The sequence below is a fragment of the Nuphar pumila genome, chromosome 17, assembly GCF_984573655.1.
Source record: "Nuphar pumila chromosome 17, dmNupPumi1.hap1.1, whole genome shotgun sequence".
Lineage (NCBI taxonomy): Eukaryota > Viridiplantae > Streptophyta > Magnoliopsida > Nymphaeales > Nymphaeaceae > Nuphar > Nuphar pumila.
The window spans coordinates 10,374,116-10,393,520 of record NC_143265.1 but is presented as its reverse complement, the minus strand read 5'-3'; the positions used below and the strand labels follow the sequence as shown (position 1 = coordinate 10,393,520).

General features: G+C 35.9%; 1 protein-coding gene across 1 annotated transcript in view; it reads left to right on the top strand.

Annotated features, from left to right (window-relative positions):
* Nucleotides 1-17,664, top strand: part of LOC149811607 (importin beta-like SAD2) — a 58,297-nt gene extending 40,633 nt beyond the window's left edge. Inside the window, exons 5-9 of the mRNA XM_089992882.1 lie at nt 1,795-1,934; nt 2,022-2,161; nt 2,311-2,462; nt 15,083-15,212; nt 16,772-17,664. Coding sequence (XP_089849008.1) covers nt 1,795-1,934; nt 2,022-2,161; nt 2,311-2,462; nt 15,083-15,212; nt 16,772-16,911 — 702 coding nt within the window. The 3' untranslated portion in view covers nt 16,912-17,664. The remainder of the gene's footprint in view (nt 1-1,794; nt 1,935-2,021; nt 2,162-2,310; nt 2,463-15,082; nt 15,213-16,771) is intronic.
* Nucleotides 17,665-19,405: the final 1,741 nt, after the last annotated feature.

Sequence of the window (19,405 nt, the reverse complement as noted above, 5' to 3'; positions counted from 1 at the left end):
GGTTATCTTTGACCAAAATAGACTCGGTCAACTTCTATTAAAAAAAAGGATGGGGCTCAAGAATGAGGTACCTCGAGGCCCCCCCTCCCATTAAAAAAAAGAATGGGTACTTCGAGCCCCTCGCCCCCACAATTAAAAAAAAAAGAATGGGTACCTCGAGAAGGGGTAAAGAGGGACGGGGCTTGAGCATGGCGTACCTCGAGAAGGGGTAAAGGGGTGGTGTTAAAAATTATATATATATATAGTGCATCCACACCCGCACCTATATGACATAGTATATATGAGATATACAACACACACATATATGTGAAAACACAGGCATACATGTAAATATAAAAATAAAAAAAGAAGGAAAAAAGAAAAAAGGGGGGAAAGGAATAAAGAAAAAGAAGAAGAGAGTGGAGGAGGGGCGAGAGGAGGAAGAAGAACATAAAAGAAAAAAAGATACGGGAAAAAGAAGGAAAAAAGAAAAGAGGACAAATGAAGGAAAAGAAGAAGAAAAAGGAAGATGAAGAAAAAAAGGTGGAGGTGCAAAAGGAGGAGAAGAAAAAGGAAAAAATAAGAAGGTAAAAAAGAAAAGAGAAAGATGAAGGAAAAGAAGAAGGAATGGAGAGAAAAAAAGAAAAAAAGAAAGGGTTTGGGATGGGAGAGAAGTAAAAGAAAGAAAGGAAGGAGAAAAAGAAAAGAAAAAAAAGACAACTATGTCCCTGCAGCATAGGCGGGGATAGCCTAGGTGCTTCCTAGTAGGCGGCCTAGGCAGAAAAACAGGGCCCTACCGCCTAGACTCATAAGCCTAGGTGGTGGCCTTGTGGCTAGCCCACCCAAGCGGCCTAGGCGCCGCTTTGACAACTAAGCTCTCTCTCTCTCTATATATATATATACCTTGCTCGTATAAACACATGTAAAAGTTCAGATTAAGCAAAAAATACCTCCATATATGATTTTTTTTACGGATTTAACGAGACCAAATTAATAAGTAATTCATGTATAACGGCTTAAGATACGTTCATTTGCCGGATGTAGTGTCTTTTTATATGACATTCCTCAATTATGCCATATAATATGTTATGCATGATGTGTTTGTGTATGTTTTGGAGGAATTGTGCTTTAGCAAATACATGGCTTTGCATTGTAACATGGACTCTTCTATGGGGGCACCGCACCCGCGTCGCACTTGCACTCAAGTGGGTGCGACACTTGGACACAACTTCCTTTGTGTTAGGTGAAGTCAACCACACTGAGGTCCATTTCTATCCAAAAGTAGATTCAGTTAACCCTAATCAAGTCCATTTTTATCTATATATTATATATATATATATATATATATATATATATATATATAAATATAAATTGTACACACATACACGAAATGTTAACTTAAAACTGTTAAAAATTATATATATACCCTCCCCACACCCCTGCACCAAAGTTTTTTTAAAGTGCCCCACCCGCACCTGCACCCGCACCCGCACCCGCACCTATGTGACAGTTTATCAGCTAATGTTATGTTTTTGGTTCTTCATTAGTGAACCTAACCTGGATTTTGTTGACTGGCATGATGCTTATCTTTGAGATTTTGGATGATTGAATTCTATATTGAAAATGGTGCTTCATTAGTGAACCTAACCTGGATTTTGTTGAATGGCATGACACTTGTCTTAGAGATTTTGGATGATTGAATTCTATATTATCTTCTTCATATATAAGCGGGGTCTATTTTAATTCCTGGTAGATGTGAGGTTCTCCATGTGGTGAATAATTTACTGGTGTATCTACCACTGCTCAAATTTTCAGGTTGCCAATTCCCTTTACTATAATGCGGCTTTAACACTGAGCATCTTACACAAACTTGGGGTTGCCGCTGATGTTTTCAGTCTCTGGTTCCAGATGCTGCAGGAAGTTAAAAAAAGTGGCACACCTGTGAATTTTAAGAGGTTCACCTAAAATTTTTCTTTCACTTTTCGTTATTTCCTTTGTAAAGAGAAAATTCTACTAATCTCAAAGTCTTTACTTGATAATAGGGAGCATGATAAGAAGGTTTGTTGCTTGGGATTAACATCCCTTCTTGCACTTCCACCGGATCATTTACCTGATGAGTCCTTCAGGCGCGTGTTCAGAGCAACCCTTGATCTACTTGTTGCTTACAAGGATCAAGTTGCAGGTACTTCTTTGTTCAGTGGCCATTTCTGTTCATGATGTCTGCATGTGATGCCTGTAGTTATTGAAGTAATTGTCTTAATTATTGATTCTAAAGCACTTATCATTACCTTTTTCTTATGTTGTCTTTTGGTTTGTTTAAATTGGTAACAGTGGCTGCAAAAGAGGAAGAGGATGATGATGATATGGATGGTTTTCAAAGTGAAGAGGATGAAGAAGATGATGTATCTGATAGAGAAATGGGTGATGATTCTGAGGATGGTGATGCTGTCGACAGTCTTCACCTTCAGAAGCTAGTTGCTCAGGTTTGTGAGCCTTTTAAGAACAATTGTTGTGCTCCAATGTCACTATCCCTTTGTGCCACGCCATTGCATTCATGTGTTGTGATTGCAAAAGTTATGTTTGGCCACTCCTAGAAAAGAAAATGTTGTTGCATCATACATAAAATATTTTTTTGTTGGCTGTATTCCTCTCATGCATGAAACAGTTTGAGTCAATCAGTGATGTGTTACATAAATAATTCCTTGGAAAAAATGCAGAGTTTTAGTGGCGGGTGACATGATCTTACTTTATAACATGGAAAATAGTTGCTTAGATTTTCCTTGTTGGTAAATGCCAATAGGTTGGATAATTTTAGCAAAAATTTTTTACTTTATTCATATTTATATGTTGTAGGGGGGGGGGGGATATTAGTTCTTTTCTTCTTTTTTTTGTTCTTTTTCACTTTCTTTGGCCTTGTTTTAGAGCACATCAGTGGACCCTAATATTTATTTAACAATATTATGAGTTATTTCAGTATTATCCCATTCACCCATTTTGCACCATGTTTGGATGCCAAAATCATGGTCAAATTGTATAAAAAAAGGTACGGACAAGGGAAAATATTTAGGTATTAAAATATAAGGCTACGATGTAGAGAAACCCTTAATATTATGAATCTTCTCATCTCTATTTGTTTTTTCTCCGTGACAAGCTAAGTTGGGTCTTTTTATTACGTGAGAATGGGAAGCTACCTCTTTCTCCATTTTACTCTATATTCCGAAACACATTATTGGATTGTCATATTAGAATAAATAAAACTTTTAATATCTTCATATCAATAGAGTTACTGCTGTATGGTATTGCAACATCCACATGTGCCAGTGTTTTTTTCTTTTTTTTTCCTGAAGAAAGCTACACCTTTTTTTTGGGTGCTTCTTGCATGTGCTTATTAAGGGATGTTTGAATGCCTCACAGCTCAAATCCCTGGGGCTGGATTTTAGATACGACTACTTCACATTCTTGTATCTCGTCAGAGTTGTGAGACGTTTGGGGGGGGGGGGGGGAAGGTGAGGGGGTGTAGGTGGGCTAGAGATATATGAGTTTAGGATTAGAAGGGAATCCTGGATCCCTAAAAAGTGGTGATAATTTAGCCTCACTTGGGAGCTGGTAGATGGGATTCACTGAATCCGCTACCCCGCAGCTGTTTGGGAGCCCAGATTTAGGAGATGAGAGTGGATGTGGGAGAGGTGATGGCTGTAATGAAGTATGCAGAAATACAAATACAAAGTGCAGAAGCACAATTACAAGTCCACCAAGGGACTATACAAAGGCACTAAGGCACTACACAAACACAAAATGCATACAAAAGACTTCAAAGAGTCAAAAGATTAACACGAGAACATAAAAATATTAACTTTATTGAGGAGCAATAGCATAAAAGAATAGGGACTAGAAGTCCCTTTAAATTGGTCCAAAAGACCATAGTGTAATATCACGTATTTTTAAATTCAAAAATTATGATTTTTAAATTAAGTTGATAAAAATCATGGAAAATATATTTAAATACAGGTGATGTCAGCTGGGTCTTGGTGTGGCCCAGAGCCCACTGACAAGACCTTGTTGAGCTAAATATAATTTGAGAAAATGTTTGTTTTTTTAACTTTTAAATTCGAGCGAAAATCAAGCGAAATTCAGGTTAAATTTAGGCAAAATTCTAAGGCAAAAATCACATATGTATATCGTTAGATGTGCCTCGTAATTCTGAGCACGTTGGTGTCCTGTTTTTCTGAAATCGGGTTATGGTTGGCCCAAAAATCACATTTTTCAAAAAATGACCCGCCTCTATTTTTGTCTTTTTATGGATTGGATTAGACTTGATCCACTTTGTTTGATCCAAGCTAATATGGATCTAAACCCAATCCAAGACCCATATTAACTAGGATCTGGTCCGGGTAGGATCCATATGGATTTTGGATCTTAAATTCGAATGTAGATTCAAAATCTATATATGGCTAATTTAAAAATTTAAAATCAAATTAAATTGGGTAGGTAGAGTTCTACCTAGTGTAGAACTCTACTCTAGGGAGACTTCTAGAGGGGTCGACACCCTTTGAAATATTCTTAGAATATTATATTAATAATTAAATAAGAAATAAATAATTTAAAATAATTAATAAAAAGGATAAATTAGAGGATAATATAGAGTTCTACATGAAGTAGAACTCTACTCTTGCTAAGCCACCTAGAGGGGACACCACCCTCTAGATAAGTCCTAATTAAAAAACTTATTAAATAAAATAAAATATAAACACAAGATATAAAAAGGCGGTTGGTCTCCTCTCTCTAGAAATCGTGATTCTTGAGAGAGAGGGAGAGAGTTAGAGAGAAAGTGAGAAAAAAAAGAGGACACCCAAACTCGTGTGGGAGAGAGAGAAAGAAAAGAGGGAAAAGAAAGAAAAGAAAAAAAGGAAAGAGAAGAGAGAAGGAAGAGAGAAAGGAAAGAAAAAGAAGAAAATCCAGTTTTCTCACCATACATTCGTCGATTTTTCCTATCTTTCTACTCTACGATTAAGGTACGAGTTTTCATCCCGTATAAATTAATTTTGTGTGTAGGTTTAGATGGAAAAGGAAAATCTGATTCCAAAATATGTATATATACATGTATTAAGTGACAATTTCATGTATTTCTTGAGATTTTGATTTCCCTAGTGTATCAAATCTTGAAATATCTATGTTTTGATGTTGATTTTCTTGATTTGATATGAGCATGCCATCGATTTTTTCTTGTGAGATATATGTTGTCAACCATTTTTTTTTGTAGCCTTGCATGCAGAATATATATATATATATATATATATATTGCCCTAGTCGATCTTGATATTTGATGACTCTTTATGTTCTGGAAAAAAAATATTGATTGGATTAGATTTGATCTGATCAGATTTTGCTGATTTTAGCATATTAGCAAACCTGATCAGATCTGCCAATATACTGTGTTTGTGTAGTCTGATCAGAGGTAGTTTATCATTTTTGTGTAAAAGTACAAAGCATTTACAACAAAAAATACTTAATCTTTTGAAATTTGGTGACATTTTGAACAAATTTTCAAATGAAGAAATATTTTGCGAAGAAGGCATTCTATTTATTAAATATGTTGAAGTCAAAACGGCTTCAGCCCAAAACTTCTTAGGAACATTTTTACAAATAAAGTTCGAACGGTTTTCATGATATGTCTATGTTTTCTTTCTGCCAACCCATTTTGTTCAGGAGTTTTAGGAAAAGATCTTTGATGACAAATACTATTTTTTTTTCAAATAATTTTGAAATTCATTTGATATATATTCTCCATTCAAGTCGGATCTAAGAATAGAAATATCACCTTGAAATTGATTTTTGACTATCATGTGGAATTCTTCAAAGAAAGAAAAAACATCTGATTTTAAATTAAGGAAGTTGACCTGTGCACATCTTGTGAAGTCATCAATGAAAACAACATAATAAGAGTAACCACCCATTGATTTGACCGGAGAGCGTCCTCATACATCTGAGTGCACCAACTCAAAAGGTCTTTTTAAAATAAAAGTTCTAAGAGGAAAATGTATAGATTTCATCTTCCCAAAGATACAATCTTTAGAAATAATATCTTTTCATTCCAGTAAGTCTCCACAAATGAAAACAAATATATCTTGGAAAAACTAGGATGGCCAAGTCTTTTATGCCATATTTGAATATCCTTTTCTTGGACATAATTACAAAATAACTTAGAAGTAAGAAACAAAAAATCCATGTAGTAAAAATCTCTTCTTCTATGGCCTTTCCCAATCTGTTTCTCGGTCCGAAGACTTGCACGGTGTAACCTTTTAATGAGAAAGAGATTTTACATCTATGATCGGAAATTTGAGATATCGAAGAAAAGATTTAAGTTAAGTTTAGGAACAACTCTAATTTTTGGAACAAAGAATTTTTGAAAAGTTTTTGAATTTAAAGTCCTAATGCTTTTAATTTTTAAGGAAGTCCCATCGACGGTTGAAACATTGGGTAAATTTGAGTTGGTGCATATGTTGAAAAGCGAGTTCTCATGAGGGGTCATATGAAAAGAAGTTCTCGAGTCAAGAAAAAAAAACACATACCTGTAGAGGAAGAAAAAGCAATAGCAACATCGGATTTAGATTTGAGTATTTGTTGAAGTGCCTCTGATAGTTGAGAAAGAGAGAATGTGTCTTTCGAGTTTTCACCTCTTTTGCTTGACTGATCCCTCTTGGGTGTGGATTCTTCAATGAAAGGCACCTTGTTCTTTAGCTTTGGCGAACAGGTTTAATGTGACCAGACTCATTACTATATTGACAAATATTTTTTTTACCACCGCTATAGTTATTACTGATAATGCATGAAATGCATATCATATTTATCATAAATTCATGCATTTATATGTGCTTTTATAGGATAAATAACTATGTTTGTGTTGTTTTAAGTACAAAGAAGCTACAATTCGAATTTCATGCAAAATCGGTTTAAAATTAGATAGAGCTATTTCAAAGAAATTGGATTAGTTTTTGAGGTGGTTTGGATCCAGATCCGATCCAAAGTCTCCATCTTGGACTAGAGCTAAAGTCAATCAAATCCTAAATCCAAAGATCCAAGGTGAAATTTTTTAGAAAACCCCCTCTAAAAGTAACGGCTAGAGGTAAGTTGCTAATTTCTAGAATTTAGGTAGTTTTTCGAAATAGTTTCTAACCTAAGCATGTTTTAGATTTTTTATAAAATATGTAATATAAAACCTAATTTTAGTCATTTGGAAATCCGTCCAGGCCTAGGGAAACACGCCTCCCTCCCTTTCTTCTTCTTCTTCCTCTCCATTGCCATTCTCTTTCTCTTTCCCGTTTCTTCTTCTCTTTTCTTTTCTTTCTTGTTTTTCTTTGTGTTTTCTCTGTAGTTTTATTTGCTTTGCTGTGTTTTTATTGCAGATCGAAGTGGCTGGAGCTTCTTGTTTGGATTTGGTGTGCGAAGGCCATCTACTTCCATAGTCGGCGGCTGAGAATCTTCTTCCTTTGTAACCGCCGACCCTCTATGCTTCTCCATTGATCTCCCTCCTCGTTGATTCGGGTCCAGCCTCAGATCCAGCAAGGTAACACGTGTAGCAGGAGATCTAAAACACGTGTGGCGTGATTTTTGAAGCCTTGGATCACTCTTTTCTTTCCCAAACTCGTCGAGCAACCCTTGAGGTGCGCTTTCTCACCCATTGCTTGTAGATTAAGATTGAGTCTAATTAAAGTTATGCATATTTATTTATTCTGTTGCATCATAGTTTAGATATATAGGATTAGATCTTTTATCACGTTTTTATATGGTTTAGGTGTTTTTAAAAAAAGGAAAATTCGTTTCTTTCTTTCATAATAGAGTGTTGATTTCTGCATTATTAGATTTCTGTATAATTCGATTTCTGCACTGTTTTCAAAAATCATTTTGGCCTTCTTTCTGTTGTGATTAATTTTTGTTTTATTTTTTCTAGCAGTTTAATTTGTCTAATTTATAGGAAAAATACATTTTGAGTTGTTTCTTTGGTCGGATTATCGGTGGTGGATTCAAGAACCAGATCTATCCAGAACCTGTCAGGCGACATGCCTGAAACAGAACTGTAAATTGTTTTGCTTCTCCACACCAATCCCGAGTTCATTTTGGGCTGAAATTTGGAGAGTAGTCTGATATATGTCTAGAATTTACAGTTCAAATTTGGGATCAATTGGATCAGTTGTTCGAAAGATATTAACATTTTATCAGGGTTTTGTCTTAATTTCGTAGAATCAGTTTCTGCAGAATCAAGGTCCGACCCGACGCTGATCTTCGATTTTTCCAGGACAGAATACTTCGAATTTTTGGTGATTTTTGTTTCTGTGTTTTCTTAGGATTCAAGAGAGTCGTGTTTACGTTTTTTATTTATTTATTGAGTCGGTTTTATCAGTCACTTTTTTATTCTTTTTTTTTTTCCTGAGTTAAAAATAGCCTTTGCAAAAATCGTGTTTGTCTTTTTATAGTTAAAATTGTTTCTTGTCTTAGTTTAATTCTATTAAGGTAATTAAGACTTCTTTCTGTAGTAGCTTAGATTAGTTGCTAATTTGCTATGGTTGTGCAATTAGTTTTAGGAAAGTGCTAAATTAGAAATCCTGCCTTTTAATTGGTAAGTAGTGTGTGCTTAGGTAGTTTCCATTTTTCTTTAATATTTACTTTCTAATTTAGTTAATTAAGTTTTAGAAAGTTTTGTGCCACAATTTCAAAATAGAATTCTTTGTTGTTCGGCTTTTAACCTTTTTCTTACTGCGGGCTTTTCCTGAACCGGCCCCTGTTTCCTCGGACAATACCCTGCTCAGCATTTTTCGGAACAACGAGTACATCTGTGGGTTGATGTCGTCATTAGCTTGCTGACTTCCGTTTCCAGCAGATTGTGAAGAGGCCATTTCTCGTACTGAAGCTGACAGAGAGCTGATAAGCGGGACTGGTGCGGTCTTCTTTCTGGACCTCGTCTGAACCATGTAAGGATGTAAGTGCTCTCTTGAATGTCACTAACGCTCTCTGCAGGGCAGAATTGATGGTTAGGCTTTTGAAAGAAATTCTGATTGGGGAGATCTTGACAATGGATCCGGATCTGAAATTGGGTCAGATGTATAAAATGATTTAATTTCGGTAAAATTTGAGAAATAAACTGGCATTTTAAAATTGACTCAATCACCTAGAAAATGGGGGCAAAGGGCAAAAAGGGAATATTTACAACATTTTGAAAAATTTGGGGTGTTTACAACCCGTCTTCGTTGGGTCGGATCTATGCCTTTTTTTCTTTGCTTTGATATTATCTAAGTTTTTATTCTTTCGATGTCAGCTACATTTCCATGCAATCCTTAGGAGCCTAAACTCTGTCCTAAGGTGACATCATTGCATATAGGATCTAAGTATGGTTTGGTAGGACCATATTGAGGAGATTATTCCATGTTCACATTAGACTTAGGTCTGAAATACAACTCTCCTCAATTTTAGGGATTGAATGCAAATAATGTATGCAAGTGTATGATTCTATTCATTTAAATTTTATCTCTTTAGGACTTGCATTAGAACTCTCTAGTTTTATTTGCATGTTGATCATATTTTTGAAAACATCCCTACCTATATTGTCCCGGTCTTCACGTTGCTGGGCTGTCTCACTAAACCATAGTTCGGGAGAGAGCCTCACAACTGGGTCACTTATTTGGGTTCGCGCCCCCCTGCCACGTACCTAAGGGCCATAGTCCGAGGTATATCGGTAGGTGCTCAAAGATGTTGGGAAGCCTTTACCTTAGAACCGAAGAATTATTTCTATGCATGTACTTCGAGCTTTGGCTTGAGTATATCGGCATACCTTGATTGGAATCAGATGATCTGAACCATAGAGTTAGGATTAAGGTCCTACAAGCCATTTCAAAATATTGCATTTAGGGTCAGTCTTTTAGGGAGTGCTGTGTGCGCATCTTTGTTTGTGCGGCTTTGATTATACGATATTTTCTTGTATTCTCCTATATATATATCAAACCTTTTTCAAAACCCTGGGCGTATTATTCAAAATTTTCCTTTATTTTCTAAAACCCCATGTGTGTATTTTTCCTTTACCTACGTTATTTTCTCTTTGGTGTCAAACTTTTCTTTAAAAAACCCTGGAAATCCTTTTTTCTAAATTCCCTTGATCTTTCAAAATTTTCTAGGATTTATCCTCTTCTTTCATCAAGAGTTTATCCGTAAGTCCTGCATTCTATCTAATTCTCTTCTTCTTTGCCTCAGTATCATTCCAATGGCATCCAATTCCTCCGATGCTATCTTTCTCAGAGATCACGTCTTCTATCAAATAAGGGATGGAACTGCGGATCATTGGGTTATCCAATCTCATTCCTTCTTCCCTCGGTGATATTATTCTTGGTTCACCACCTTCTCGTGTATGTTCCCAGACCACTTGGATGATTGTGGATTGGAGACGGCATCAGCAGTAGGCAAGCGAACCATCAACGACACTTTGATTCAAGCTATGGCAGAACGGTGGAATCCACGTACCTGCACGTTTTGGTTTCCCTGGGGAGAGATGACTCTGCTAATGGATGAGTTCAGTGACATCATGGGATTGCCAGAGCCAGCTTGTCAGCCAGACGATCCGGTCGAGCAACAGTTCTTGATCAACGTCAAGGGGATAGATGTTCGAGAAGCATTAGCCAAGGTTACAGGGAGCAGATCTTGGCCTTTCACTGAGATCAACGGAAGCCAGTTCATCGATCTGTTTGGACTCTACCGCAAGTATGGAGCCTACGAGGAAGTTGACACTTTGTCCCGAACAACGAAAGAAAGAATCGAGCATGCTATGGTCCTATGCACAGTGGGATTAGCATTCTTTCAAGACGGCCAGAATTTCATTGATGTCAGAGTCGCCCAACTCTTTCGAAGATGGGAAAGCAAGCAAACCCGTCAGCTTTCAGTGTCCATGGCAACTCTAGCCTTTCTCTACAAAGGCTTAACTCGTTTCGCCCTTGGAGAGACTATTTTGGTAGAAGGATGCACGTATGCCTTGCCGTCGTGGTTCCTGCGACATGTTCCATCGAAGGCCAGTTCCTTCAAATTCAGCAGCAAGAAGCCGAAGTCTGTTATTTAGTATCGAACCTTGATTGAGAGTCTGCATCAGGAAGAGATCCTCTGGGATTACTTCGGCAGACGAGAATCAGTTCCTTGCTACACTTATGCTCGTAGCAAGCGTTACAGATTGCTTGGCCCCTTTTTTTGTGTCGACTATCAGCCAGAGAGGTGTCTCAGACAGTTCTCGCAGCGACAGGTTCGTGTCAACATGCGCTTCCCGACGGGCCATATGCCAGAGTTCGATCTGCAGTCGGATCAGTGATTTAGGGCATACCATGTAACCAAATACACTTGGGACTCCTTCATTCCTTTGTCTGTATTCCCTGGTCCTAATGTATTTTCGGAATCTAATTTGCCTCGTGATTTGGTTTAGATAGTTACTTTCTCTTTTTTTTTCTTGTTAATTGCTTTAATTGAATAATTCAAGTTAGTTAAGTAGTCTAGTCATGGGGTTCTTAGATATTAATTAACTTAAGTTAAATAGATTAATTTAGATGGTTTACTTTTTTTTGATTTAATTGCTTTGCATTGTCATTACTCTTTGTTTCAATTGTTGAATTAATTAGTCTTCAGTTGCTTTAAGTAGTTTAGTTGGTAACGTTTAATTGTTAGTATTTGGTTATTGTCAATATTGTAGTTAGTATAGATAATTTAGTTTTACTTGTTTTCAGTGGTATAATTGATTTTCCTTATTTATTTCATGTTTTAGAATAGATTAGCAGTCGTTAAGCTTCTGTTTTAGCATTAATTTAGTGTGAATTAGTTGTGTTTAATTAGATTTTTAATTGTGTTAATTATAATTAAAGTATAGTTAATAATAGTGGAATTGCAGAAAATCTACAAAATTTTATCAGACTTCGAGTTGTCATTTTATGTGGTTTTCTATGGAGTCTTGACCTGAAGTAAGTTTCGTTAGTTTTGTCAAGGTGTTGACTTAAATTCTGGAAAGTTCCATCTCATTCGGAGTCGATTTGGCTGTGCCTTCATCTTTTTTTCAAAAACTGTTTTTTTGTCAAAATGCAGTGTTTATTTCATAATGGTAGAGGTAGTTTCGTCATTTCTGTTGTTGTTTGACTTAGTTTAGTCCAGGGGTAAGTTGGGCATGTAAGTTTAAGGTTTAAGCTAGGTCTCAGCCGAATTTGGCATCTTGTTAATTTGTTTTGACCTTGTCCATAGTCTGTCTCTGTCCAACCCGAAGAGTCCATGTCTTAGCCGTTTTTATCTAGTTTGCATAGTTTAGGGTAGTTAAGTAATTTTCATTCATTCTTGTTTATGCCTTGATATTGCTGAATTTTTGTCTAGTTTATTTAAGTGTTTTTAGCATAGTTTATGCTCTGGTTTTTGTTAGAAAACTAGAGGGGTTTAGTTGATCAAGTTAGATTAGATTAATTATAGTGTAGTTTCTCTAAGTGTTTTTTTTGTCTTGCTTAGTTATTTTAGTGGTAACTTAGATAATTTATTATTTTAGTTAATTGTTGTGTTTCATGTTATTTCTAGTTTAGATTAGAACAATTTAGTTGATTAACTCTTATTTTGTTATTTAGTTATAATGTTAATTGGTAGTATAGATGTAGTATAGTTTTGCTTTGACGGGTAGTTCTTCTAATGCGTGCTACTGGACAAGGAGGAGGGCAGGCTAAGGTGGATATCAATTGAGGTTTCTTGGCTGTGCACAAGCGCGGTCTCGAGTTTAGATTAGGATTTACTTTTGCTTTTGTATTTTCTTATTTGCATTGTAATCCAGAGATAATGTAATTTTCTTTCTTTTGGAGGTATTAATAAAGTGAGTTTTTAAGTGAAATTGTGTGCCTTAATCTCGATCCTTGAGGTGACGATCTGACTTGCCACTCTACACGAGTGCAAGAATTGGTTTGAAAATTATTATTTGGTGCGTGGTTCTTGGTTTAAAATTATTATTTTCAAAATCACATCAATTACCTCAACTCTAATTATTATGACCACTAAAGTTATTTTTTTCCTTAGAGGCTTGTAGGTCTTCATGTTGAAAAAAATGTTCTTTCTCCATTTGCTCTCGTCTTAGTTCAACATCTTCGATAGCAACTCATTTGGGTTCAAGAAGTGTCAACACATCCCATAGAGGGGATAAGGCACTAAAGTAGTCTCAGACACTCATGTCCCATTGCTTGGTAGTTCTATTTTTTTTTTGCAAGAAATATTATCTTACAAGATTCTTTTGAGTGTACATGCCTTTCATAAATGACCAAGCTCCATTGGCTTTTCTAAACTTAGCAATGTTACATGTTTTGATGTTAACATTGTTCATAAACCATGCAAGAATTTTTGCATGATTACTCTCACGTTCTACTTTGGATTGATAGTTACATATGGCTTTGGCACGATCGTCTCCTTCAAGAGCTTTAACTTGGTCTCCCAAGAATCCACTAGTCACCGCAAGCACCACGAATACGCGAACACTTGATGACCACTCTCCGCAAATCCAAAAGCACTATGGCTCTGATACCATGTAATGAAGTATGCGAAAATACAAAGTGCACAAGTACAATTACAAGTCCACCAAGAGACAATACAAAGGCACTACACAAACACAAAGTGCATACAAAAGACTTCAAAGTGGAAAAAACTAAACACAATATAAAAAATATTAAGTTTATTGAGAAGCAATGCTTAAGAAAAACATAAAAGAATAGGGACTAGAAGTCCCTTTAAATAGGCTACACAAAAGAGAAGGGAGCTTCCAATAGAGTCGTCCGGAGCTCCCCAACTATCATATTTATGACCATTGGAGCTCCCAATGACTCTATGGTCCAAAAGACCATAGAGCTCCTTCACTATTACAAAAAAGAGAAAAAGAAATAAGTAAAGAAAAGTATAAAACTGTACCTAGTGGGAAAAACCTATTACAAAAAAGGAAAAAGACAAAAATGCCCCTTGAAGACATTACCTATTACAATACTGTACATAACATTATATATATATATATATATATATATATATATATATATATATATATATATATATATATATATATATATATATATATATATATATATATATATATATATATATAAACAATGGCCTCCCATCTTCCCATTTCAACTACATCCTCACGACGATATAGTTGACAACTCCACTCCCATTACCTATTCTCGTCTCCACTTCCATCACCCCTCTCATCTCCGCTTCAACACCGGCTCCCAAACAGAGCCTCAGTGACAAAATGCTTGGATTTGGCTTGGCCCTGTGTCGGATCCAATCAGATCCAAGGAATTCAAATACTACCTTACATTTATAATAGCATACAATCTTTCTTGGCTGAAGTTGAGCGCACTTGGAGAACATTGCCTATATTAGATTTCTTGAGGGTTTATATGGAAATGTAGTTAGCATTTCATTTCCTTTGGAAGTTAATTTATTGTGTCAAACTCAAGTTGTTGGTCAAAACTTTTACTGCATTAGCTTTTCTTACATGTAGGTATTTTGTTGGCATCTGTTGAAATTGCTCTAGTCTCTGCCATCATAAAAAATAAATTGTTTATTGGAATGGCACCAATATGTCAATCCAATTGCAACCCAGGTTATGACTAGTTTTCTTTTTCCATAGATCTTCTTTAGATTGTAAGCAATTTGCATTATGAGGTGGCCAGATTTTATTCGGTCCGGTCTTTACTTGTGTAGTGCTATTCTTTGGGATGTAGATGAGTTTTTGCCAGTCAAAAGATACAAGTCTTAAATGTTGTAAACATGGCTGAGATTAGCTGGTTCATGTCAACAAGGAGCTGCCATCGACAATCTGACAGGAGCTTGTCCATTTGTGTGCAGGGATTCTGGACTTTTGAAAAAAAAACTTGGCTATGTTGTAAATTCAGAAATTTAGCTTTCCCTGAATTGCATCTCATGTAAACATTTTGCCTTTTGCCTTATTTTGCTTGTATTCATCTATTTTATTGAAGAGTAGGAATGCACCTTTGGTGCTTTGTATTCTCTGTGTTACATGGGTGCTTTATTTTGCACTTAGATCATTCTTACTGCTATCTGTGAACTTCAGGCAAAGGGTGCACGCCCACGTGATGATGAAGATGCTGAAGACTCTGATGATAATTTTAGTGATGATGAAGAGTTCCAATCGCCAATAGATGACATTGACCCCTTTGTCTTCTTTTCAGACACTGTCAAAGGTAAAATCCACCTTAAGCCTAAATGCTATCTCAATTATCTAGAAATTCAGTGGCATTCTATTTGATTCACCGTCACCAATATCGGTGATATTTTGAAGATATTGCGAGAAATACCAATATTTTAAGGTAGCCGATATTAAAGAGAATATCTCGCAATATTTTCCAGAAGACGAACCATATTTTTGGGAAAAACTCATTCTTTATATATGAAGTTTGCATTTTCTAGTTTTTTGTTTCTTTTATATTTTTAAAACCTTTAAAACTTGTTTCTTTGTATTTTTGGAAGAAAAATAATGCAAAACTTACTTTTTTCTTATCTTTTTTTTTTTAAATTCCCGAGATTTTTCAACTTTTGAAAATCTCTCCGAGAAGTACCCTTGCCGATATAAACCTTGAACGATATAGGTGAATAAGACTTGATTTGGGTGGGAAATAACCTTTGCATTTTGTTGTTGCAAGTACATATTTTAGAATGGAGAATTCACAAGATTTGGTCAACCGTGATTAAGAGTTGAATAAGACTTGATGTGCTTGATGGTTGATTTCATTCATGTCATTGGAGACATACTAGAATGGAGAATTGATGTGATTTGGTAGACCGTTATTAAGAGTTTAATAAAATTTGATGTGCTTGATGATTGATTTCATTCATGCCGTTGGAAACTTAAATACTTAATCATGTTCTCCCAAGTCTATGATTCATGCTGTATGGAAATGAAAATTTTCTTGCTGTTGAGGCTGTGCTTTTGATTGCATGATGGTCTTTAATAAAGTCACAAGGATGTTCGTTGACCAAGTCACTGGGGTTATGGCTTGCTGGTTGCACAATTGCCATATCAAGGGGTGAGGCCTTAGCTGCTAGACGGGCAGTCAAGGTTCGATTCTCATGGGCATCGCTCCTCTGCGCAAGCCAATGTGTAGCATAGGCCCCAGGGGCAGGGGTCCTAGCCTCAGAATTTTACGCTGCTGGCATGACGACCATGGGTATGGCAGGCTGAGCCAGCACGACCAGGTCTTCGTGTCGGATGTGGTTTCTTTGGGTTATAAATTAAAAAAAAGGGGGTAAGGAAAGCTGTTAGGGAAATCAATGTCTATTGTCTTGACCTAATACTGTTTTCTGGTCTTGTCAAGCCACTTTGACTGGTGTTGGGACTAGACTGAGTCAAAAGTAGTCTGGTGATGTCATTTGTTTGTGTTAAAAATAATAATTTTTATATAATAAGGAAATCAATGACTATTGTCGACCTAATATTGTTTTCTGGTCTTGTCAAGCCACTTTGACTGGTGTTGGGACTAGACTGAGTCAAAAGTTGTCTGGTGATGTCATTTGTTTGTGTTAAAAATAATAATTTTCATATAATTTTTTCTCCACCTATTAGGGATTCAGGCCTCACAAAATGCAAACACATGGAGGAGTCTTTTGCACTATGCATCATGCAATCACACATACGCAATCCTGCGCATACGTCCACACACAATCACTGACATTTTGTTAATGATATTTTGTGACTGGCTCAGAAAGTAGTGTAACTTCTGTTAAATATCATCAGTGATGTCAGGTTCTGATCCAGTAAGGTTTCAGAGTTTGATGCAGTCCCTAGACTTTCAGTACCAGGCACGTGCAAGTGGGATTGCTCGGCATGCTGAGCAGAGAAAATCTGAGATAGAGGAGAAACTGGAGAAAGAAAACAGGTCATGATGTGCTTGCAACTGTAAACTTTTGTATTGTTTGCCTTCTTGCTAGTCGGATTGTTTCTGGTGGAGAAATAGAGTTGAGTTGGATACCTCACAAAGGTCTGTTGGTTTGACTGCTAGGGTGGTCACCGAATCATAGTGGGTTGAAGATGTAGGACCCAGATAGATCATATATCAGTCTTTTAGTCCCTAAACCGTCAAAGAAAAAAAAAGGCGCAGAGTAAACAATGACCTATCATGTGGTGGTTGCGGTATTGCAGTGGAGTGATTGTCACAGGCTTAAAACCCTTTCAGGCGGAGCAGTCAGTATTTAGTGTCTGTTCTGCTGCAGGAGAGCAGATTCTCTATGTAGTCGACATGGTCTAACATTTCTTTCCTCTTTTTTAGCCCTTTTGTTCCATTCTGAAATTGTCTCTACCTATTAGCAGGCCAATTCATTGTGGTTTAATCCAGTGGAATCTCTCCATTGGTTGACTTTCAATTATTGCAGAATCAGGGGGTTTAAGTTGTAAGAGATGTTCATGATATTGGGCTGGAAATAGCCGTTCTGAGTGTATTCTATATTTTTTTTCTCTAAAGAGGGAAGTTTGGGTTACATCATCTTTTGTCATGGCAATGAGAGCGAAGGATTTGAGGCTAGTTCTTTTTGTAACTATTATATTTTTATATTTTTTTTCAGGTTCATAAAGAATGGGGTTTTCATTTCATTTTTCCTTTTGTTGCTGGTCTTGTAGAATTGCTTCTAATAATATTTGAACTTATTTGATTTAATAAAAGATCATCTTGCCTACCTCACTCTGTCTTTGTGTGTGTGTTGGGGGGGGGGTGATATAGAAGAAAAAGTGAGATCACATGCACATATGGGTGTTCTCAGTAATCTTTAGTCAGCTGTATTTTTCTTTTCACCATCTATGGAGATCTTTATTCTAGTGAAACATCAGAGTTGTCTGCTGGAATTTGGATGGCTCAAGATTTGGTTCGAAGAGTATGCCTGGAATTGAGTTGTTGTTAGACGAGATTTTGCTAGGTAGGCTTGTTCATGGTGAGTGCATGGTGAATTAGTCATGCTCTTGGATTGCCATTAATTCAGTAAGAGTGTTGGTCTGAAGTATCTTCTCAGTGCCGTTGATCATGTTCATTTATATACCCGTATCAGATGATCATGTGCCATCACCACCGTTGCAATAATTTGATCTCTTTCTATCTGCTATTGGTGATGGTTTGTGCATGTGAAATTGTTCGAACATGTTTAAGAAAACTTGATTGTGGTGATGATGCAGTCCTCTCTCCATTTTCAATATGTGGAACATGATTGTGGTGCTGTTGGAACTGATTCTGATTTTAATGCTGTCAATGGTGTAATGAAACAAGGATGAATACAGTCATAAGACCGCTAAGGGTATACAAGAATCAAAGAAATGTTCCCAAACACTAATCCATCAAGGGACAATACACAAGCCTATTAATGACAAATACAAAGGTTCAAAAAATACACACAATAGCCACTAATGGGTTAGCACAAGATAGCACAATAATACAAAAAATAATGTTTTCATTCACTAAATATCTAAATATGCTTAAGAGAAACATAACAGAAAAACAATAAAAAAATTTTAATCTTTGACAAAAACCTGAGATAAGACTAAAAATATTTTTTTAAAAATTAATTTAATTTCATCTTTTTTGTCATTTTTTGTGATAATAATATCGTTTATGTATGTATAATAAAAGAATAACAATGTTAGAACTTGTATCTTTGACAAAAGTACAGTGCTAGTATAACAATAAATATAATCCAAATTTAACATAAACAAGCTTTAACAGCTTACTTAAAGCCTATATAAAACTTTTCTCAATGCATTCCTAACATCTAGTTGGTAGATATGCCATTTTTTAATGGATGCTAAGGCGATTAGAGTCTTTACACTAGTTATGTGAGCTATAGGTGCAAAGATTTTCTCGTAGTCAATCTTATACTCTTGTGAGTAACTTTTGGTGATTAGCCTAACATTAGATCTTTCTAAGGATCTATCCTCCTTAATTTTAACCTTATAAATTCACTTACATCTTATAAGCTCTTTTTTTATAGGTAAAGATTGAATATAGTTTTCACTTTTTAAAGGTTATTCAACTCTAGGTTCATGACATTTACTCATTTGGGAATAACTTTGGCCTCATTGTAGGTTGAAGGTTGATAAAAGGAATGAACATAAGACAAACTCTATACCTGGATGAAAAAGATTCATAGGACACAAACCTATCAAGAGGCTTAGATGTTCGATTGGGTTTTTTAACACTAGGTTCTTCAAATGATTGATTTTGTGAATACTTATCAAGCACGAAAGACTCTCAAAAACTATTATATAATAAGTTTGGATATCATGATTCAGCATATCACCATTTAAAGAGTCACTAGAATCATCAGTATGCATAATTTCATCATGCTCATTTTCTAATTCATCATTACATTTATCTTTCTTTGGTAACAATTCAAATAA